We start from the raw sequence: 24,585 nt of genomic DNA, 5'->3' as shown, positions 1-24,585 counted from the left end.
TAGACCTGCACAGACATGCCAGTAGTAAAGTAGAAGACTATGTATCAGAATACAGTGGAACCAAAGACTTTAAACTCTCAAAAAGACTAGGCCTGCTTGTCCAAAAAGTAAAAAGCCAACCTTAATGTCATTGTCACTGTTTTTGTGACAGATAACAATTTACTGGAATCCATATAAACAGTATTCTCAATAATTTCAGTTTTGTTTGGAAAGTTAGTAATAACTTTAGTGATATGTGTGCCAGCAAATGAATCAAAGGGCAGTTGAATGTGCTGTGTTTTGTGGTTGCTCTGACCAGCTGGTGGTCCAGACTGAGGGAGCTGTTGTTCTGGGAGTCTGAGCGAGCGTCCATGGCGGAGGGCAGTGCCAAGGGGAGGGAGTGCCTGTTGGAGAGTTCCCTGACACCTGCTCGGAGGTCCCCGCCCAGACAGGGGAACTGGGTGGACGAAGAGGATACCGAAGAGGATGACGAAGAGGAGGTGGGAGCCTTGGGAACCGGCCTGGAGGTCCAGTCAGACAGGGGTCGGTTTGGGGGTGTAGGAGGGAGTTTATCGCGAGGGGGCTCCCCGGGTGTGCTGGGCAAGGGCCGCCTCTGAAGCCGTCCATCAGGGGCTGCCCCAGCTGTGTGGGGACGGTCTGGAGGAGGGGGAGGGGGGAGATCACGCAGTGCTGGGGGAAGGGGAAGAGGCTTGTCTTTGTGATGAGATGGTGCCTGGAGGGAAAAACCAAGGAGGAGGGATCTCAATTAGACTACATGCGATATTAATGTGAAACCAAAGAAAGCTCTGTGCTGTTATCTTCAGTGCTGGAAGTAATCCATTTAGCAAGAAAGACACTGTTTATGCATTAGTCATCATTTCCAACAATACACGCAACTTAGATGAACGACACCAAGCAAAGATGCTGTTTATCATGTGCAGAATAATCAAGCTTTTCATCTGCAGTTTCATTTTATCTACATTTAAAAGATAATAAAAATGTGGAAATATGGCAGTTTCCCAGAGAAGGAAATCTGAACATAAAATGCCCTGATGATTGTGACCGCCATTTTTAAATTCCTTACCTGTATGAAGGAGCATTACGCGTAGGTTCTTCCGAGCGCATAGCTAGTCTATTTTTCAATCTTAGGCTTTTCCCCCTCCCCCTTCTTACCTGCTCTGACTCTGAACCCACCACAAAAGTTGAGTAGATTAGGATTAGGCACCCACTAAGGCATGACACACTCTACTGTACATAGACTGGACATCAATATTAGACTTGTAAGTTTTTACAATCCCTTCTTGTGTACATTTATTTACCTTACTGCTGACTCCAGGGCTGGAGGCACCAGGGGGGTTGGGAGGTCTGTGCGGTAATAGGTCTAGTCTGGGAGGCACTGGGGGAAGAGAGGACTGAGGAGTCCCAGACATAGGTGATGGGGGACGCTCCACCTGGATGACGCACAAAAGAGCCAAACACAGATTTCACCTGATCAGCATTATTCAAACACAATCAGACGGAGTCCAAATGCCACTTCTCATTTTGCAAATATCACAAATCTCCTCTCATATCTCTGCAATAACATCAGGCCAACTGAAAACTCTCATAACCTTATAAGGTTACTTTACAGCACTGTTCAATATTAGAGCTTTATTTTTTCTGCAGTTCCTCAAACGTATCTTGTTTCAACACAGATGAAACAAAGAAGTACGCACAAGAAATGAGTAAATATAGAGTAAATGGTCAAAGAGGTCAGGCCAGCAATCAAAGCCAAAGAAATTCCCGGGACCACATCAAAGTGTGTATGATCTCAGGTATTCGCCTGCTCTATAAACAGATTAATGCACACAGAGTTTCTCAGAGGTACATAAAAGATGTAAGACAGGAGAATTCCCCACATATCAAATACAAAGAGGCACAAAAAGCTGCTACCTTGGTGCCATGAAAGATGGAGATGAAAGACTTTAGATAGGAGATGTGAGCTTGAAGCTCACAAGAAGTGAAAAGGCCAGGGCAGGGAGCGTTTCATCTGCACAGGGTCTCTCAGAAAAGCAGGAGATAAGAGGACAGCAGGAACCTGTGAGGTGCACTCTGGGTGTTAAGTGCCTCAACGTTTTATGAATAGAAAAAGACCAGAATAGCTCACCCAGTGCCACGACTGGAAACTTTGAGTGAAGTAACTTTTTTTTTTAGTCAAGTCCGACTCCTGTCACCGTCTTACCTTTGTGCAGGCAAGTTTGCTCATTATTAGATGAGGGTCTTCAAGTCTGTCATCATCATCGTCGTCGTAGCTGGGTGAGGGTGCACCCTCAGCCCCAAATGTGCTCTTGGAAGACCCTCCGCTGTTGTCCTTTGGGTCAAAAGGATCCACAACTATCGGCTCCGTACCCTTAATCTCACAGCGACAAAAGGGACATCCTGTTCCCTGACCTTCTGACTCCTGCAACACAGGCCAAAAGGCAGATGGTTAGAGCATGCAGAGATGAGAAAAGGGTTTTTTCTTTTTGTGTCTGACATGTCTGAATAAAAGAGCACTTCAACAGACAGTTCACTTCTCAACAGGTTTGAGTTATGACACATGAACAACCCACACAAACCCCCTTGCATACACCCACTCTTGTACCTGCCAGGCAGTGAGACAGGAAGTGCACATGAGATGACCACAGGGCTCAATCTTCACATCCTTGTCGTTCTCGGCACAGATCTTACAAAGCTGGAAAGTGGAGCCCATCTCACAGTACAGCTCGTATTGTTCCTGCGGGGAGAAAAAAAAACATGACAAGACGGTAACATCACACAGGAACAACAGCACCTGAGATCCTTTTGAAAGAAAAAAAAAAAAAAAAAGGAGAAGAGAAGAGAAAAAAAAAAAGCCTGGAAGGATCTAGAGCAATAGGTAGTTGTGGGGGTGTAGTTTGAGTTTCAGTCCAGTGGCTGCAAAATGAGTCTGTTCATTGTACTTACAAAATTCTGAGAACATGTATGAGTCTGAAAAGATCTTCTACAGTATTTAAAACAAAGTTATGAATAAAGATGTTGATAATACTCAAAATTCTTTAGGACTCCCACTGGATGCACTGCTGTAAGAGTGTGATCAGTACTGGATCCCATCTAACCAATCTTATTAACAGATGTATAAATTGTTTAAATCCTTTGTTTAGTCATCCAAACGTAACAAACCATTTTAACACTGCAATAAAATAAAAAGCTCACGAAAAAACACAGGGTTTTCAAGGGTCTTAGAAGAAGGCTGCTCTGACCTGGGTGACTTTGATATGGTCTTGAGGCGAAGGCTCGCACAGTCCTGTCAGGTCAGGATTTTGAGTCCGGCCATCAGGGAATAAATAGCTGCAAAAGTAGAGACACAACAAATGAGTAAATCTATATAAAGTATCCCTGGGTATTTTGGCAGGTATGTTAATTTAGAAGTAATGATCATTATTAGTTACTGCAATTATGTGGCATGTATACCTAACAGGCTGCAGTAATGAAAACATCTGTTCAGTCCATTCATTCGCTACGAGTTTGTGCATGTACAATACGTGAGTGTTTTCTAAATGAGTCAGACTCTGTAATTACCATTTGATAAATGTTTCGAAGATAGAGGCGATACAGTTTATAAGCTTTGAAAAGTTTTCAAGATTTCCCACTTGAAATCACCATTTGATTACACGGTGGAACAGACCAACTATAGCTGTTATTAAACAAAGGAATCAGCGCTGGCTTAAAAAGATGAGTTTTACGCCAGTCAGCTAAATCAACAACTCTATTGTGGTTAGAACACTGGAATGATGGGAACATGTAAAATGATATGTCTGAATTGGCTTAGAGCAAATCTCACACACAAAACTGTGCAAGCTTTGTAGGAAGAAAGGACAGAACAGGAGAACGAGAGAAAAAGAGGCGCTCTGCAAGTAAAAATTACATCGAATCAAGGGAATCAAGACTGAACCAGTGACAAAGACAAAAAAACAGAAGCTCAGAGCTCTGGATGGAAAGCTGCAAGAAAATGACATGATTTTAAGTGAGGCTCACAAAATGCCAGTTGACTTACAATCCTTCCCTGAAACCATCAATGAGAGCCTGGAAGAGGGGTTTATTATGGGGAATGGTCTGGAGTATATTTCCATCTGCAGTCACGTAGCCAATAGCCCACTGGCCCAGTCTTGTGCAGCTCAGTCGGAAGATGTAACTGAGAAGAGAGGAAAATTTTAAATAAGAAGAGCTTGAATGGTGTTAAATGGTCAGATTTAACTCTGAAAAAAGTAATAAAATACAATGAGATGAAATGTAGTAAAAGGGCAGCAGTGTCTGCAAAATGTGCACAAGAAATACCTTCCAAGTAAGCACAATCCAAATGAAAATATGCAGGCTGCATAATAAACATGCATAACAGAATGTGGCAAAATCAGCTACTTTTTTCTAATTTGCATTTTCATTACAATACTGAACACATATGTACATAAATATATACTAGATCATGGGATACACATCACAGACACACACATTACATTCCGTGTATATAACACATTATAGAAACATTAAAGCAGCTGCGTTTACACCATTGCCGTAGTTACCATTCGACGTTGCTAAAGAAGACAACTGGGACAGAACTGATTGTAGGAATGACAGAGACACAAAACCCATCACTGCTTATCAAAATAAAAGATCAATAACTAACATCAACTGCAACTGGACTAATACTGGTTCATAAGAATGACACTGTTGTGGAACTGGAGGTGAATGCACAGCATGTTATATCAGATAAAAATAGCCGTTTGTGCCGTGGGATGGACAGTAGAAAGGCAAGAACAAAACTGAAGAGATAAGAGATGGACCACTCCCCCCAATATGCACTTCTCTAGTTAACTGCACAAGCTGACCAATTTGTATACAGAAATGAAAGAAAAGAGGAAGGAATAAATAGGCTTAAAAATTGGCAAGACTAAGTGTTGGTCACAGCCTCGATGTTTAGCACAGAACTGTTGTAGCCATAGTACCAACATCATTCTCTTAATGGGGCACAGTAATTTAGAGCGTCAAAAACGCTGCACTCACATCAACCAGTAACTACTGCTCCAATGTCAACGTGGCCCTACACGGGCCAGGCCTGAAAAGTGACATCAGCTTTCAGCATACAATCAGGCCATTGATGCAAGGTACCAGTGCCATGCTGCCCTGGGTTCCTCACACACAAACTAAGACACATGAACACACAAACTTTTGCATTAATTGTGAGTGAATCTGGCATTAAGGTTAAAACTGTGCCCTCTCTGTCCTCTACCAGGGACAAAAATAGGACCTGGGTGCAACTATCCAGTTGCCAGAGTGATGATTTGATGTGTGAGACGTGTGTCTAATAATGTACAGAATCATGTTGCTCAGTGCTAAAATATATGTTGATAGAAAACTAAACTGTAAAAATACATGCAATGAAAGGTCACCGTAATGGTAGAAACATTTTGGGTATGAACTGCATTTACAAATGGGCAGTTATGCTTTATGTATTCACTGCACTGCACAGTGCAGTGCAGTGAATATGTGTTCTGTGTAGGGCTGCATGAATAGCAAAACAAGGCTTTTTGTTTTGGCCCCGTGTTGCATATTCTGCTTTTGCACCCAGCATTTTTCACCAAATTGTGCAATATGTCCAAGTAATCTATAGATTACAACAGACTGTAAAGTTACCAAGCAACTACAAGGTGGTACTGGTAAAAAGAAATGGTGATGCTCGATTAAGTTCCTATACAATTATCTATCTATGTCTGATATAGCTAATGCTTTATGAACCATGTTAGACATTCAGTGTTGATGAATATTTCACGAAGTCTGGTGTGGATGTCTGGTATCATGATATCTCACCTGCCAGGCTTGTGAATGAACTTTTGAAGCCGAGCTTTGACCTCATCGTAGGTGAGGAAGGCCATGTACCCCGGGTGAGTAACTGCCAAGCTGTTCCAGTTCCGCAGCAGGGATGACCAAGGCTACACACACATACACACACACAGAGAAAGTGAGTCATCTGATGTGTGAATGTACATGGCAGTAACAGAATGAGCACAGCAAGAGTGAAATATATTGCATCACTGGTGATATTCAAGGTTTAAACAACTGTTTGGCAAACCTCATTGTGATGTACAATGACCGGGATCAATCTGCGCAAAAAGGTATTTTAAGCAAAGCAACTCATTTGGCACCACCTGGATCACAGAATGAAGACTCCTAGACTTTAGTAGACTGCTTTCCATAATGTACATTCAAAAAAAAGAGAGAGAGAAAAAAGCCTGGTTTATAGGAGCTCATGTTTCTTTCTTTAAAGGCGACTTGACCCACATCCAGAAATGCTCACAATAACTAGTAAAAATTTAACATGAAGAAGAACAGGGAGGAAAAAAAAAAAAAAAATCATGCTACTCCACAGCACACTCACTGAATGCATGCTGTGGTGAGTAGGTGGTTCTGCAATTGCTATCGTTAGTCTGTCTGATGTGTGAAAGGAAGCAGAATTAACACATATGACACTTAACGTGAGCTGCAAAATTGAGGAGATGCAAACATGTTAATGAGACCCATCCAGTCCTCTTTCAGCATCACAATAGTTGCCCAAATGAAAACCTAACACTGCCAGTTGCCTAGTCCAGCTCCAGCTCCACCCTCAATCTAACCTTAATCACAGAGAGGGGGAGCTGGACGTGGTCCAGCGCCGCCCATTTGGCTCTGCAGTAAGCAGCACTTAACACAGGAAGTGACAAGTCAAAACTGTCTCCTCTGGACTCTTTTCTGGAATATATTTTATCACATGTCTGTTGTAGGCTTTAGTATTTTTTCCCCCTAACAGACTGCACTAAATAAGTGCAATAAAGTCTGATGAGTAAGGTTATATCCAGCAACTGTACAATTACTTTTCAGGTACATCTTAACGACATTTGAAGGGCAACTCATCCTAAACCACTCCGTTTTCACCTAACTGCACTAAGAATGCATGTTTTCTTATGTGCCTATTTATAATCAAATCATAATTCAGCCTAAAGATATTGCATGAAGAGAGATGAGATATCTGAGAGGGCTTTTAAAGCAATATAAAAAAATAAATAAATAAAAATAACAGTCTGCTGCATATCAAGGACAGAGCTTAAAATGGCCACAGGCTCACTTCCTCTTCTGCGTTTGAGGACATTTAGAGAAGGACGTTTTTGTAAGAGGGAGTGCCATAGGAAATGTCTGTAATCTGTTTAGGCTTCATTAAGCCTGTCAGTAACATACACATAAGTAGGGGTGATGTCACTGAGGAATAAACATTAGCTGTTGCATACAAGAAATTGTGGTTCACTCGAGAGATCAGTGGTTCTCATTCGATACAGTTTTAATTGCAATACTGATGCAAAGAACTTGTACTACAAAATACAGATAAGCCCTGAAGAAGGTAGATAAATGCAGCCTTTGTGTTCCCCTTCCCAATATCCTTTACTCTTTTTTTTTTTTTTTTTAAATCTGTCCTCATTCTATACTTAGAGAAATTTGCAGCACTTGCACACCAGAAGTATATGACAAAATGGCACAGAAACAAATGCGCTGCTTCATGATTGTGAAATATAAATTGTGGGTTGTATTTAGCCCTTTACCTCTGACACAGGATGCAAGTAGACAACCAGTAATATGAGCTATAAAACACACAGTTAATTTAGGGGATAGCAAAATAAAAGTTTAATTTCTTAACCTCTCAAAGATTTCATGTCAAAGAAATTCTACTTCTACTATTCTACTTTCAACCTTGCTACTTATTACTTTTCTGGAAGTAATAAAATACCTCAGGGAAGCACATTTAATGACTCTTTGAGAAAGATCGCAGTGTCGCTCTCTAGCACAAACGGACTTATCTAGGCCACATGATGCAACAACAGATGCCTATTAAAGAGTGAAAAATAATTCCCGAACATATCCTTGTGTACTGGCTGGGCAGAGAAGGAGGAAACTTTCATTGTCAGTGCTGTCTGATGGTATATATACGTCAACAGACATCCTGCTAATAAGTTGATAGAGTTAGCTGGAAAAAAAGATGCGGCTGATTAGTTTAAGTTCATTATGTTCTGCTTAAATGAAATCCGTTTCCTAGACCAAGGCTAACAAACCCCTAGGAATTACTCTCCATCTTGGTCTTCTCTGTCTCTCTCTTCCTTTGCACATTTCTGCTTTCATTAGCTCAGGAGACCACTATAAAACAAAGAGAAAGATGCAGTGTGCATCTGTGTGATATCTACCTGAAATAGCCTGGTGAATATGTCAAACTCAAAGACGGAGATGTAGTCATTGCAGGTTAGATCTATGGTGGACTTTAGGGCCATAGCCTCCAGCCCAGAGCTGATGGGATGAAACTCATGGAGAGACTGACGGAATACCTTCCAAGGCACAATGGTTCTGTAACACACAAAAACACACATTGGATGATGACATCCCCTCAAAAAAAGTGTAATAAAGCATCAAGAATTCAAAGCTCATAAATAATGATTCTTAAATGTAGGCTACCAGCATGCTGTCTTGCACAATGAAGGTAAAGGTGCAATAAGAGTTTTGGTTTTAACTTGTGAAATGCTACATGCATTTCACAAGAGCATTTTACAGGTTATGGTTGGTATGTCTGTATCTAACACGCAACACATACCTCGAAATGCAGCCATGAATAGCCTGTGTGTAAAACCTACAGTGATTAACATCTGATAAAGAGGAAATGCTATTATATTCAAGTCATCTTTGTACTGGACATAAATATAAACCTGATGTGAACTGAATTTCAGTCCTTTGACCAACATTTTCAATATACTCAACTTTGCAATATTTATGAATCCCTTTTCTTTTAGGGAATAATTACGCATACACACTAACGATTGTTCCCTAGGATGATTACATCCCCTTGGTATCTGACTTGTCTGTGTATATAGTGACTGATTAACCAAAATGTGCGCACAGAACATTAGTTGTGTCCATAGTTGCATGTGAATAAACCACAAAAAGACATTAGTGTTCTTTAGTCACTGGACCAACATTTGTCCCAGGGAAGATATTCATTGTCTGATTTCTGTGAAAGAAGGCAAAACCTTCTCCTCTCAGATGTTCCACAGAGTCATGTGAGAGGGGAAAGAAAAAAAAAAAGACCCTTTTCCTCAGCAATCCTGTGAAAAGCGGAAAATACCCCATGATTGAACAACTTGTAGAACCACCTTTAGCACCAATAATTGGAAGTAATCTTATTTTTCTCTCTCACATTGCTGCAGAGGAATTGGCCTGCTCTTCTTTCCGTCGCCTCAGCACACTGAGGTTTGTGGGTATTTATGAATTCACAGCTCTCTTAAGGTCCCACCACAGCATTTCAATCAACCTGATGTCTTGAATTTGACTGGGCCATTACAACACCTTGATTTGCTGCTGTGCTTGTTGTGATCATTACCCTGCTGCGCAACCTCACATATGATTCTAGAATACTTTGATACACAAATGAGTTTGTGGTGAGCTCGGTAACTACAAGGCATCCGGGTCCTGTAGCTGCAAAATAAGCCCAAATTATCGTCCCTCCATCACCGTGCTTGACAGCCGGACTATTGAGTCTGAGATTGAGCTCTGTAGTCGTTTGAGTTTGTTTTCTCCTGAATTTGCTGGGATGTCCACTGATGTACTGATGAGATTGTGGCATTTTGTTAACACAAATCTGAACCATCCAGACCAGCAAATAGCTGAAACCTTTGCTTTTGTAGAGCTGATCAAAGTTGCTGATAATCAATAAATCTAGTTCATTTGAATGGCTGCTATTTATCCTCTCAACTCCTGTGGAAAGGAGCACTTAGTTTTTCACAGAACTACAGATTCTCTTTTCACATCACCATATATCTTCTTACTGATTTGCACTATTGAAGTTCCTTTTTACAATTTAAAAGTGACTCTTTAAGTTTCCAGGAACCACTATGATAATACACACACAAATGTGCTTACTTATCCCCGAAGGCGCGTCTCCAAAACTCTGCAGCATCTGCCTTAGTGATGCGGAAGTTGTCACCCTGAAACAGACCATTGGGGAAGATGGCCTTCAGCTCAGCCAGCATGTGGCTGAAGATCAAAGACAGCTTGGTAAGATTCCTCCTGTGGAAGTCAGGAAAAGAGGGAAGACTGTCAGATTTAACATGTTAAACAGTGAATTGCTGTTAGATGTTCACCAGACCGTGCAAAGGCCACAAGAGAGAAATGCTGAGTAACATTAGTAACTTATTAGCATCACAGCTGGATTTTATTCAGATTATACCGTGTGTATTATTTACCAAGGTTGGAATTTCCAGAAAACAAAATCTGTTTTTGAAATTCAAAAGTAAAAAAAAAAAAAAAACCCCCACCAAATACACAACCTCAGTGTTAACTATAGTTTTAACGTGTCACACACAGTAGTTTACGGCAAATAAGCAGAAGTCAACTTAGTGTCACAAGCTATACACAGTGAGAAAACAATGTTTTCAGCTAACGAGTGTATTCAAGTACAGTTTTACTTGTGGATAAAATACTGGCGAAAACACTGAAACAGAAATAGTAAATATTCAAATGCACATCAAACATGCAGTTTCCTGAGTCCACCAAAAATAATAACCTATTTAGCATTCTTGCTTGCTCAGCCATCTGTGTCAATGCAAAAAAGAAATGCAGTGATGTGCTGTGGATGACTGTCAAGTGTTCAAAAACAACCCAAAGCATATTACACAAACACACCCAAACATACAGTGTCACATGGAATGTGACTTTCTGTTCTTTTTTTCCTCCAAATGGAGTTGAGGTGGCAATAGGATTCAGTGACTTACAAACTGTTAATTGGCTGATAAATAAGCCTACCCTTCCCCCCATGTCACTGCAAAATGTATATAACAAATACATCAGAATATACAATGGAAATGATGAGTCTGGTAAAACATGAAACCCTTATCGTTTCCCTTTGTGTATGACTTCTGACTACTTTTCATCCTATTTCATCTGTTTGTCAGCCTGTTATTCAATCTATGTTAGTGAAAAGGGGGGATACCATCATGGAACACAAAGAAATTTGAGATTTGAATGCGAAGTGCAGGCTACCATAGAGATAACAGATTCTTGCTCCTCAAATCTGCCGAAACATGGATGGTAGTTAAAAGAACGGGCTTCCAGGTTTAAATAACAAATAAATAGCAAATCAGCTAAGGACATTCTTACTGAGAATGTCCTTAGCTGGTTCTATGATCTAGAAATAGCTTCAGGTTCTTGCATACATTTCACAAGTACATGCATGCATGCATCTTTAGAGTGAATACGATGCAAAGGTTAGGACATCGTAGTACATAGTAGTACATAGGTGTGACTTCAGTTGGTCAACAACAAAGGAGGAAATAACTGAAGAGCATGAAGCCAAACAAGAAAATGACATAAAGATGAGAAAATACTTGACTGGGAAATAAGAGAATGAATTTGAACATTATCACCATGCCCGTGCACCACATCACAGCATTATAAGCGTTAAGCTGAGAAAGCGGTGATTTACGAGGCGGCACAGAAGGAGATTGTGCTTGGCTGTCGGGCAGGGTGAATTGACATGCACGAGAGAGACAGCAATGAAAGCGCGGCTACGCTGCAGCTGCCCCACACTACAGCACACGCCCTATGAGTGGAAAAGCGGGGAGTGGAAAGAGTGAATGAGGAAGCAGGACAGTGACCAGAGATGGATGAATAAGATTAGTGTATATTGACATCCTGCCAAAATAGAGTAGTACTTGTTAAGAAGACCATTTACCACGGAGGGGTATACAAGAATCTGGGGGGAATGATGCAAGGCTTGCACAAGTGTTTTACACTTACACCCTCGCGATAGTAAATGATGACAGTAATCACTCTTGTAGTCCTGATGTCTAATCTTTTTAAATGCTCTGCCCACTTAAAATCTACAGCAAAGAGTTGAAGCTAGATGCAATGACTGCTGTTGTCTTTGAAGTCCAGGCTAGCCTCTTCAGTGATGAAATGTGACAAATGAGACCAACTACTCCCAGCATTTCCCTTAGGAGCTCATGTAGCTCTATTTAAGAGCATCTTCCCTTTCCAGCATCATCTCAGGAATGACAGATGTTTGTGACACTATATTTCTGTGTGCTTTCTTCAACAGCTATCATCTCAGCAGGAGGTCGCCCTCAGTTACTTCTGCTTCCTGGCTGTACTGGCCTGCTGAGCCTTAAAGCTGCTGCCTTATCCTTTCTTCTGTCAAGCTCTCTCTACTCTGTACTTAGATCTAAGTTACAACAGCCCCCTCCTGCTTTTCTTTTACCTACAACATAATCACATAAAGAGTCTTCACCTCTCTCAAGTTTGTGTGGAATTGCTCTCTCCTGACTCACAGCTTTCATTTCATTTTCATGAGGGTTACTTTGCCATCTTATTCATCTACTCATCCACTCCCTTCATCTCTGAACCTAAAACATTCATGGAGACTACTTAAGTGTTTGAGCTTATAAAACCATCTCTTCAAACCCACCATTTAATTTAAATTCTAATTCACCAAATGTAATAATACATTTGAATATAACCACTTGGGGTAGACACATTTATATAGGCACAATGAGCATTGAAATTTGGATCTTAACAGATTCAAAGTTTGAGGTGAATTTCATGTGCACTGAAGGGGAATAAACTGAAAAGTTTTTGTGGCCAACTTGTGAGACTGAGAAAAAGTAACAAATCCTACCAGGTTCAGCTAATCCTTAGATCACAGTGGGATAAGTTCAGACAGAAGGTAAAGCAAAAACATGCACTATGCATCAAGTCTTTGGGGGAAAAAAGTGTCTTTTTTGGTTCAGTCTTACTTTCCAGTGTATGAATGTGTGTGTGAATGGGTGGATGACTGAATGTGTAAAGCGCTTTGGGGTCCTTAGGGACTAGTAAAGCGCTATACAAATGCAGGCCATTTACCATTTAACTCTTGTGAGAAATCTGGATGTCGAAGCTGACTGCTAAAGATGCTTTTGGCTTTAAAAATCAAGAAACTACCGTAATAAAACAGATCAACATGCAGAAGAAGCTGCTGAGGCAAGTTAATTAAGTTGCCTAAACTACAAAAGCACCAGAAGCTTCATACAGGAAGTGGAACTATGTAATTAGCTCAGTCAAAAATGGGACTGCGCTCTTACTTGCTGAGTTTGCGATGATGTTTGGTGCTGCTAGGCTTTAGATCGAGATCGATTTCAGTTAAAGCAACCTGCATTAGCAATTTGCTATCCATCAATCTTGTGTTTTGTAAGTAAAAGGTACAGTGTGTAGTGATTCGATTAGTGTGACTCACAACTAGAGAAGGAGTCTGAAAGTTAACATTGGTCCTACTAGCATCACAGTTTCACAGCTGTCTATGGCACAATATTAGCATTGAAAATAAAACATTGTATATTTTTGTCTGTAATGTTGAGGAAGCACTAAAATTAGCTGAGTGAATATTAATATTCAAAGCTAAGATACAAGTTAATTTAAACTATAAACTGATTTAGTATCTCTCAGCCCATCTCACCCTAAAACAGCATCTCTGTACTGTGTGTACACTTGGCAGTAGCCAATACTTCAATAGCCAGCTTTACAACAGTCACTACTATTTGAAGTGCTGTGCCAGCAGCGACGATGAAGAGTAAGTGTGCTACAATCATACAAAATAGCATGCTGATATAGACTGTCATATACTTCTATAGTGCTCTGTTTTTCCTGTAGTTACACTGTCATTCTTAACCACAGTCAAAGGCCAAACCTTTTTTTGAACACTAGGTTTTTGTCCTCCATCCCCCTCATACTATAGAGTGACCTCTGACCTTGCAGCTGGCTGCTCCCTTCCTGTTTCCTGCTGGTTGTGATAAAGTAGCACAGCTAGCCGGCCAGTAATGCATTACGCTACGTTAATTCACCTCAGCACAGCCAGCATGGGTCATCCTCACAGAATGAGAGCTTTTCTGGACTCGCGATAGCCACAAGTAGCTTTGGTATTATCACGCAGCTGTGTTATCGCTTGTGCTCGAGGCCAAAAGGGAAACGCAGATCAAACACAAGCCGTGCTCGGCAAAGCTACCAGAAAGTCATTTACAACATCATATAAAATAATTAAAACTAGAGCAGAGCTATGTTGAGGACAAATCCAGAGACCCGAAAAAACATAGGCCTATGTCCGCCTCCTTCACTCCCAGTGGATTACAATTTTATGTAATCTAGAGATTTTGGGGAAATCACAAGAGCAGTAAATTTCTCAATAGATTTGAAAAGCATTTTTGAGGAAATACACCAATGTGTCACATTTGCATCGCATCATAAGACTATCATGGTGTTTTTTTGTTTCTGAGTCTGTGGTTGGCTTTTTCAGTTTGAAAAATTCCTAAGAGAAACAGACAACACAGCCTCAGTACACCGAGCAGTTACAAGCTCATTTACTACAACATGAGAAGCCACTGCTGTTTCAGCAGAATGCAAAGCGCTGTACACAGGACACAGCCTGCAACTGTGTTAATACCACTGATTAAGATTTGGCATATTAGGTATCTACATCATGAAGATAAGTTCCCAAATACAAGTATTTCAGAACAAAGTAAATTAATTTCCAGAATTAAATGTCAGAATGTCAGGAGATCACACACACACACACAGACACACAAAATCCATTAGACCAGTCAAAGCTCTCTCCAAACTGAAACACTCTTACAGTCCTACCATCCTGTACTTTTCAGGCACTGACAGATCACATTTTTATTGACTCATGATGGTCCAGGGAAATGGGGAGAGCACTCTCCATCAGGGTTAATAGTAACTCCAGCACTGAACTTATAAATAAACAATGTGGTAAACTGTGATAAAAATATACAAAGATATTAAAAATGAATGTAGCTGTTGTACTGGAGTGTACACAATGTGTATGAAATTCTGCTTTCCGGTTTGCCTCAGTCATCACTTTTAAACCTCCAGAAACTGGCCTCATTCCAGAGCAATATCAGGAAACGGCCATGACAGCAAACAAGCAACAACCACGAGACAGTGTGCTTTAGCAATGATCCAAGCACACTTATCTGTTCCTGAGCAGTCCTTAATAAATAAAAACATTGGGAAAATCTTTTCAAACGTCTTTCACCACATTTCAATGTATTTCATATTTCTTATAAACACTTTATCACAGCAGTAAATCAGACATGCTTAAATCCAGATTAGAAATAAATTATATAATAAACAGCTCCGTTTCAGCCAAATCCTCTCACATATGAGTGCATATCTGAGCTCATTTATCTCTGTGTGCATAAACAGCAACTGCTTGTTGTACCCTGCGAGGCAGAGAAGATAGTGGGTTGCATCATGCTAATCACCATAATCTAAGTGAGGACTACATGAGTCGACTGCTCACTGATATCGCTGCGACATAAATAACCGTGATGCTCTGCTATTTGTGTGCCTGCATATATCCGTGCATAGAGCCCCAAGCTACGAGTGTAGGAAAATGTAATTGAAGCCGAAACACCCGCAGCCTCTGAAGTGTGAACCGTGTTTTCCATTCCCATCACCAGTAGCCGTTAGGCTAACCACTAAAAGCTTTCCTTAAATTACTCCAACTACATCAGCACCAACTAATCAACAAGTATTCCCCCTGTAGCATCACACAGAGAGGCTGTTTTTCATGTCATATCAGTCTGTACACGGAATTGAGCTGAGAAGGAAGCACATTTGGTGTGATTCATATAAGACTGAATGCAGCACAGAACAGCAGCGGTGGGGAAACTGAACAATGGCTTTCTCTAAAATGACACGTAACGCTAGAGTAAATCGTCTTAAGGCTGTACAAAAATTTGGTTTAGGCATGAGTATGCAAAAGGAGGACTGAGCCCTATTCCCGTCACCCTGAGCTACATTGGGAGATTTCAGGGTGACTGTTCAATACAGTTCAGGATTAAAAGGTTTTGACTCTTATTTCCTTTCTTGTGAGGTGTAAAAACTAACAAAGACTTCAGTGAGAGTGTGTTTCATTTTCGTGGGAAACGTAATGCCGGAACTACTTCCTCTGTTAACAACTTCAAAATGATTAAAAACCTCAGCAGTACAGGGCTATCAGTTGAGATTAGCAAGTTTCTAACTGAGCTATTATTTCATATGAAATTGTCCATTTGAAAGAAACTCAATATTTTCAACAGCTATGATAAAAATGAGCTGGTCTAGTTAAAGCACAAAACTAAGGCATGTACTGATTAAGGAGGAATGAATGATATCCATGCAAATTTCTCCTCTATTCACTTTTATCTGACATAACAAAATACACTGCAGAATTTCCTCAACTCAATTCTATAATAGAAACAAACCTTTCCTACAGTATAGTAGCTAAAGTGATAAGACGGGTTTTTAGATAAGCAAATTCAAAAGCTGTGTCCACAGAGACACCTTTGTTTCACGTGGATGTCAGGTACATTTACAAAAATATAGGAAGCCATGCTATAGGAAAGCTTTTTCTCAGACACAGTCATTTTTCTTTGTCCACGAAGGCTTGAGTACATGAATTTTTGACAATACAGCAACACTGTGAACAGCTGGAAAATAACAGTTCATGCTAGGATATTTTATTCATTCAGGTCTTATAGCATTAGCAAGATGTGAGTGGTGCAGCAAAGAAAAATTAACTTTGAGATGGATGATTAGGACCAAAACAAATGCAGAGCTAGCGAGAGGCTCTGTCTACATTTGTGTTTTGACCAGAGATAAATGGACCCAAATCATTGTTTTAATGAATGGCTGTACAGTAGCCCAGCTGCAGGGAACATTGAATGAGTAGAAGCTGGAGGAAGTTGACTGAGCATTGTAATAATATCACTGAAACATGCCTGGAATGCATTTTTCTATTGTGCAAAGGACTGGAGCAATGTGCTGTCACTAAGGGAAGTTGGAAGTAAGCACAGAAGGAGAAAGAGCAATGGGGTGAAAGGCTAAAGGGTGTGTGTGGAATAAAATGTTAACTCCTGAGTGTGGGGCTGCAGCTGAATGCTGTTTTATTATTAAATTATTACTTAATTACTTATTTAGTCTTTAAAAGGCACTGTTTTTATTTAACATTCCCAAGATAAAAACCATTTACCTTACAATGATTTAAAAAAAAAAAAAAAAAAAAGGAGTATACTAAGAGACAAGCAGAAAATTGTGACTAATAAGTGGTTCAGAGCATAAATTAATGAAATTAAATTTTATTTATACAGTCCCAACTCACAACAACAGTTGCTTCAAGGCACTTTATATTGTAAGGTAAAGATACAGAGAAAAACAAAAAAAACTCCAACAATCATATGACCAAGCATGAGCAAGCAATTTGGGAATGGTGGGAAGGAAAAACTCCCTTTTAACAGGAAGAAACCTCTGGCAGAGCAAGGCTCAGGGAGGGGAGGAAGATGGGACGAAGACACTGTGGAAGAGAATCAAAAATTAATCATAACTAATGATTAAATACAAAGTGCCAGTACAGGTGTTTGACAGATTTATTATTTCCTTGAACTTAGTATGTGTGCAAATGTTGTTAATGTGTACAAAATGGGAACAGGGAAGCAACCTAATCTGTTATACCTCACATGATGTGCAACGCCAAGCACGCAATTCACCTTTTTGTGCTAATCAACCATTTCTTTTTCTTTGCTTCCTTGTGGTTAAACAGGAAGCAAAGGTTTTTTTTTTTTTTTTTTATTAATGTCTGCTTTACATGAAGCTGTGTGAAACCTGAGTGATACTGTCATCAGTTTACCACAAAATGAATTCTTAAAGAAATCCTAAAAATAGCTCTGCAAATGTGATCCTTTTGCTGCTTAAGGTGGTTTAACTCAGTTAGGGACATTTCGTTTCATCTTCAGATATGAAAAAGAAAAGGGGTGGGGGGGGGGGGGGGGTGCTCACAGGGGATACTCAGGGTGCTAACAGGGTTTTGTCATAATGTCTCACTAACAGAAGAGTGGTAGAATACAGCTAAGATAAATTAGATCATATTACATAAACACCAGCACTGCAATTATTATATTTCTGCAGTGCAGACTATTCCGCAATACATGACTGTGCAGTCTATAAGCTCACCACTTCCTGTAACCAGCTGGACCTTTCAACGGTGGTCAGGATGCGATGGCAGCTTAGCCCAGGAAGATGATCAAACAGACTCTCTCAGAGAGGTCAAAGCTGTATCCGGTTAGACCCATGGGAGGGCAGGCAGAGGGGATTATCTGAGGACACATTGATCAACCCTTCTACTGTATGACTATTCTTAGAGAATGTGCCATGAGTAATGTTTAAACACAGTCTTCCTATCCTGTTTGCACATAAATGAATAAACTGGCTTGAAATAAAAAAAAAAGAGAGAAAAGCTGTATTAATCAAGAAGAGATTTGGAAAGTCAATTACTTTCAACGTAGACCAATTAACAGCCAACAAGAGACCACAGTTACAAAACACTGGGCTGTTAAGTGCAGAAGTAGTGACTGGTCATTTTTTATAGCACAATATGGTCTGACTTTGTAGCTCTACTTCCTGCTTAGAAAAGGAAGAGCTTTAAGGGCTAATCCTACTCTTCTAGCCATCTTGAGAACAGGCAATAATGTACATTTGGTCTTGGGTTGAAATTTAAAACTAATCTAAACTGTATATTAAAAATAAACTAACAGTCTGGCTCTTTGTGAACTCCTACAGCGGAAAATGTCTCGATTGTGCTGCGTAAAGCCAGAAGAGGAAGTAAGTGAAGCAAACAAGGGGGAAGTGCTGACTGTGTCATGTCGATTCTGACCGAATATGGGTAGTCACTGTTAATTAAGTTTTGCTTAGAGTCGACTCACTTTCATCTTACCCTCTTCGACTTTCAACAACGAACCCCCTCTTTTTCCTCTCCTCTGTGACTATGTTTGCACCTCGTTTCCACCCGACTCAGCTGCTCCCACAGTCAAAGCCCAAGCGAAAAGTGTTGCTCAACAAACCCAGGCGTATACTGTGCTACCGCGACTCTGCTTCATCTCTAAAGCTAAACAATCTGCGTGGCTTATGCGTTAGTGGGGGGCTGGATAAATAGAAGCCAAAAACTGCGGAGAAGTCTGCACGACATCGCATCACAGCATATCCACCCACTTTTCATTTGGGGCTCTTATAACACACTTGAGATCCTTCACTTTGATTTGAAAATAGACATAAAGCCCAATCATAGACCCTGAAGTCAATGGCTGACAAGCACTGATGTTGGCTGAAGTTAAAGTGGTGGAGATAACAAGTGTCAGTCGGTCTTGCATTTTCATTTTTCTATTTGAGGCCCATATTATCCTCATCTTCTGTTTAACCAAGTTTCTGTTTTATTAGTTTCCTAGCATCTCTCCGTCATTGGTCAATTCTATAGCATTTTTAAGTGGGCTGACACCCATTGGTTAGTGTCACTGCCACTGCCTTCTCCTTTGAGACAATGGCAGTCTTTGTGTGTAATGCCTGGCTACTGTCTGTGTGTCCATTTCCTCTCCTTCAAGCACGATTTTTTCCCCTTCTTTCTGCACAGTCTCTTGGTCCAATCAAGCAATGATAAAAACAAATTTCACAGAGAAATTGACACAATGTCTAAAAACAGCTTTATCGCCTCATGTCAAATACAGGAGTGGTTCACATAGACATTTCCTCTTCTCTCTGGTTGCTTTGGCATTTTTTTGCTTCTATGTCTGCAACATTACGGTCATGGCAGCTGAAAGAAAACAATCTTATTGAGGAACTGAGCAACTAGATGAGGATGTACATCTGACAACTGACTTGATAAAATGATTGCTTAATTTAAAAGAAAAAAAAAAGAGACTATGTTCAAAGGAAACACCAGGTTACACCAATGTGTGAAGAAACATTAGAACCATGTATTTCTGATTTAGTTCTGCAAGTGATCAAGTGATCTAGCCTTGGAGGGAAATTTACTCCGATCAACTAAATTTCTACCAAATTTTAGCCACCTGTGTTCGTTTTTATTGCAATAATCAAAATCTGGTGGTACCGATGAGCCCACTTTTAAGCCATTTTTTTCTCGCTGTCATTCAAGCCATACAACAAATCCACTTCCTCGTTGCAGGCATATAAATAGTCGAAATCTTCACTTTCCTTTCACGTATGACTGTAGACTTTTCAGTGCGTTATTACAAAGAGCATGCACAGCAACACTGGAAAAGCAACTATCCACAGAGGGCTACTATGTGAGCCAATTTGCTGCACACTGACTCTGCTCTAGAGGGTTTTTTTTTGGTTTTTTTTCACAGTGGTGAAGCATTACAGCTGTCCAAAGTAAACCACTAGTGGCTTCTTCAATGACATACATTTTTTGGCTTCTCTCTCTCTCTCTTTTTGACTGCACGTTTAATCTTATCACAAGTGCTTGGCAAAATTTTGTTTTTGCAAACTTTGAAACTTTCAGACTTTTATTTCTATTGTTATTATCATTTTTACTAAGATCAAGTGATAGTCACACTCCTTATTACTGTAACAAAGTTTACAGACTTTAGTAAAAAGTGCATACTAGTCTTAAATTATGAATGGTCGAATAAGTTTACTTGATTACTTGATCTTGAAATTAGAAAATTTATAATGCACAACACAAATAAAATTTTCCCGAGGTCAGACAATAGTAACATGGTTATAGTTACACTCCAGAAAACTCTGAAAATTAAGAAAATGCCAACAGCAAAGGAGGACTTAGCACACGGAGTATTACAAAACAAAACAAACAAAAAAAACAAACAAAAAAGGCGCTGCCACAGTAATGTCAGTCATCATCCCAAGATGAGCAATGAGCAAGGGTGGGTAGCCCTGATATCATGATTGCAGACTTGTCCGTAACAAGTTGTTACAAATTCTCATTTCTTGCATATAAAGACACGGTTCTGACTCTCACAATGACCAAAGTCTACAAAATGTAGTTAATATTCTATTGAGCATGACTTGAATCATCTGTTAAGTGTTTACTGAGGTTACAGAGAAAGGGAGTCGATGGCCAATTTTCCACAAACTTATACTACTGGAAGTCTTTGTGTAACTGGAAGAGCAACTCCCTGTTGGCCATTAATTAATTACTTTTTTTTATTTTATTTTTTTTTATTTTAAAAATGCAGGTTTACCACATTTGGGTGTTCACTTTTCAAAGCTGGAAGCTGCTTCCATCTTATACATACAGTCTGTGGATTAGCACCAATATAACAAATAAACTACTTTTGATCAACTTCACATATAAGCTTTACTTGGCAGAGATGAACCACCTTGAGATCCCACACTCAGTACAAATATCAGCTTAGTACTGGCTAATACTGGCATAAAGCCCTTTCCTCACTAACGTCAGTAAATTTTGTTGAAAACGAAGCTTTAAGTATTAAACAGTTATAATAAATGTTAGCCTAGCATTAGCAATTACCTGATAGCAACATTATGCTGTTTGTTATCATTGGTAGAAGGTAGCGGCTATGGCTAATAATAAAATGATGCTTGCAAATGTTATCAGTCCCACCCATCTGTAATGTTAATTAGACAGTGTTAATTTAACAGGATATCACAATTATATTTTCTTTAATGTCCTAGACTAATCCTAAGAAAAGTCTATCGGAAACTAGATAAAAGGTCGCGGTCAACCTTATCAGCTCTGATCAGCAAAGAAATATGGTGCCAGGTCATTCATTCATTCTTATATATGACAACTTAAAAACAGTGTTGTTTTGATGTTATTGTTTCTATGGTTCTAAACTTTATTTAGAAAACAATACCTCTTAATTTTTGTCAATCCACCTCCGGTCTCTCAATCATCCACATACCACTACAACAAAAGATTCCTACTGTCAAAATGCTAAAGGTCATCTTGCAGAAATATAGTAGCCTACAGTTGAAACTTGGATATCGCACTTATTATTTACAAATGTCTTGATGTACAAGTAGTAGATGTACTGTGTCAGGATCCTACATGTTTATTACTACTGATAGCGCCGCCTGTCTTACTGCTGGGATCCACTTTTGTGCCCTATAGAAAACCTGTTTATTCAGTTTGGCGGCTTAAACAAATGACTGTGTTTTCTTCACGCTGCAGGGAACCTTCAGGGTTTTTCGATTGGAGTTGGAATTGCCAAGGAGGTGCCTTTATGTGTTGAAGATAATGGAGAACTATGAATAGTTTTGCCCTATGTGTGGGTAGAACTTGTGCTGTCTTCCTTTGACTAAACTAACACATGCATTCTGTAATGTGCATTGTGAAAAAACAAATGATGCCTGGGAAACTTTGCCATGGTTAGTTTCCCAGTTGACATCTGAAGAACATGTGTGCTCAGGCAAAACTACTACCTGTAAGTACGATGTACTTGGTATCATAGTGGGTATTATGTCCTTTGACTATGGTCTCAGTTCACCCATTTTCAAATAACTTAGGGTCCAAAATCTACTGAAGATGGCAGTCTGTCATAAAGGTTTCCTTGACAACACAAAAAAAAACTGCTGCAAGTCATCTTGCCTACTACCAGTGAGAAAAGATATTCTGGACAAAGTCCTTGCAGGCACAAAATCTGACGGCAGTTCATGTCATTTGGAGTGATCTGCTGTAAAAGGAAAAAGTATTCAAATCACAACAAAGTCCAACAGCATTCACCCACAGCATACATGAAACTAAAAGGGCGTCTGTAAATATATACAAAGAAGATCAGCTTCTTCCAGTATAGTCTGCACCTCAAGAAAGGCTGCCAGTTACCACTAACCTCACTTTATACTGAGGTTTTTTTGTTTTTTGTAAAAAACAAACAAACAAACAAACAAACAAACAAACAAACAAACAAACAAAAACACAACAACAACAAAAACAAAACCCAAATGGAATGTCTTTTCAATAATCTGAGTCTCTCCAAACAAAGCCATGACATCTACTTATTTTCGGGACAGACTATACACTTCACTCTGTTTCTAGATAGAGAAAAAAACTTCAAGAAAGACAAAAGAAAGAGACAAGCGGGAGGCACCATGTGACTTTTCAAAAAAGTAAAATAAACTACATGGCGAAACTATGCTCGAGTAGATGGCAGAGATATGAAGGCACAAAAACAAAGCAGCATGCAGGCAGGCAGCTGTAGATTAAGCGCCATTTTGACCACAAACGCTCACATGCTCAAACCACAACACATCTTTCCTCTTGTTTTGATGCTTCTTGAGCTACAGCCAGCCTTGGGGCTGGGGGTGGGAGCAATTGTTCACGCTGTACCTGCATTGTCAGAATTATTCACAATGAACTGCTGCATTAAGAAGGTTTCACACCTTGAAATTCCCGTTTCAGATGTGTTTCATTGAAGACAATGAACACAGCAGCTCAGCAAGGTTGAGAAAAGCATTTGAACTTGAGAAGGCAAATAATTTATAACATAGACACTGATACGATTAAGATGGGCATCTATTCCATGTATTTCATCCAGTTTTCTCACCTTGGTTGTGAATTCTCCTCATACATGCGTTCCTTGCCCTCCTTGAACAAGCTAATGGTCTGCTTGGTCTTCTTTGTCAGGTTCTCCATGAAGACCCGGAAATACTCATTGTCACCCAAAGTCTCCATTTTGCCCTCGTAACGAGACAAAATGGTGCGCAGGTGCTGGTAGGTGTCTGGCAGCAGGTCCAGGATGTAGGGAGGGCTGTTCTTCAGAGCCAGTTTGGGGTTTTGGCATAGCCGCACCACCTGCAGAAAGGGAGGATGTGAGGGGGAGGGCAAGATACGGTTAGAAAGAATACATAAGATAAAACTCAAGCTAAAAGATGTGGTAGAAAGTGAGTGATGAAAGAGCAGTTAAAGGGACAGAGAAACAGAAAGATAATCTGCACAATCCATTCCATGTGTCACTATGCATTTTCACTCTCTACATCACTAAGGTAGTATTTATATCATATAGAGAATTTCACATAAATTAGCTTCTTCTTGCATTAGAGCACTTATCTTTAGTGCAAAGTAGTGTCTGTGAGCCTAGACAGGAGACGTGCAGAACAGAAAAAGCCAATAAAGTTAAAAAGACAAAGAAAGTGTTCCCTAAACATTTTGTGAAGTTAAGAGTAGTCAGAGTGATGCAAGTCTGTATATTATGCAATCGAAAATATAGACAGAGTAGCAAAGTTTAAATACCTTGTGACATCTTAAGTTAGTTTACTTATCACCGTACTATCAGAATGACCTAGATGGCAAACCTACATTAATTATGTAGCTAGTCGCCTGCATTTTTTATTCATTTACTACAGCTACGCAGCATTTCATGTGAAAATATACATTTTTAAACACAACAGACACAGTTGGATGGTGATTTACACTCCCAAGTGTTTATCCAAATTGTGTCACAGGGGGCTGAAGTCTAGCTAACACAACAGGCGGGGGATACCCTAGACAGGTAGCCAGTCCATAACATGTCTAACTCAACGAGAGACAGCAGTTTCTACCATTTAATCCAAAACTAAAGCCAATTTATAATCATCAGCCAACTTAACCTTTGTGTCTTTGAACTGTGAGATAAAATTGCACCAACCAGAATAAAACCCATACAATTATGCAGGCTCAGTGAGAGAGTGCAAAGAGCTAACCAGCAGATT

General features: G+C 39.8%; 1 protein-coding gene across 2 annotated transcripts in view; it reads right to left on the bottom strand.

Annotated features, from left to right (window-relative positions):
• The window catches only part of cbl (Cbl proto-oncogene), a 34,370-nt gene that overhangs the window by 5,894 nt on the left and 3,891 nt on the right, over positions 1 to 24,585 (bottom strand). For both annotated transcript variants that reach the window (XR_013901215.1, XM_026191647.2), the window contains exons 2-11: positions 23,442 to 23,689; positions 9,961 to 10,107; positions 8,238 to 8,394; positions 5,842 to 5,963; positions 4,034 to 4,171; positions 3,240 to 3,327; positions 2,603 to 2,734; positions 2,201 to 2,419; positions 1,299 to 1,430; positions 296 to 712 (exon numbers count right to left, since the gene is read on the bottom strand). Coding sequence is in view for 1 of the 2 variants with exons in the window: in XM_026191647.2 (XP_026047432.2) it covers positions 296 to 712; positions 1,299 to 1,430; positions 2,201 to 2,419; positions 2,603 to 2,734; positions 3,240 to 3,327; positions 4,034 to 4,171; positions 5,842 to 5,963; positions 8,238 to 8,394; positions 9,961 to 10,107; positions 23,442 to 23,689 (1,800 nt within the window). In the remaining variant the exon portion in view is untranslated. The remainder of the gene's footprint in view (positions 1 to 295; positions 713 to 1,298; positions 1,431 to 2,200; positions 2,420 to 2,602; positions 2,735 to 3,239; positions 3,328 to 4,033; positions 4,172 to 5,841; positions 5,964 to 8,237; positions 8,395 to 9,960; positions 10,108 to 23,441; positions 23,690 to 24,585) is intronic.

Source organism: Astatotilapia calliptera, chromosome 14, assembly GCF_964374335.1.
Source record: "Astatotilapia calliptera chromosome 14, fAstCal68.1, whole genome shotgun sequence".
In the NCBI taxonomy this organism is placed as follows: domain Eukaryota; kingdom Metazoa; phylum Chordata; class Actinopteri; order Cichliformes; family Cichlidae; genus Astatotilapia; species Astatotilapia calliptera.
The sequence above is the reverse complement of the archived record's forward strand: the minus strand, read 5'-3'. Positions and strand labels throughout refer to the sequence as shown.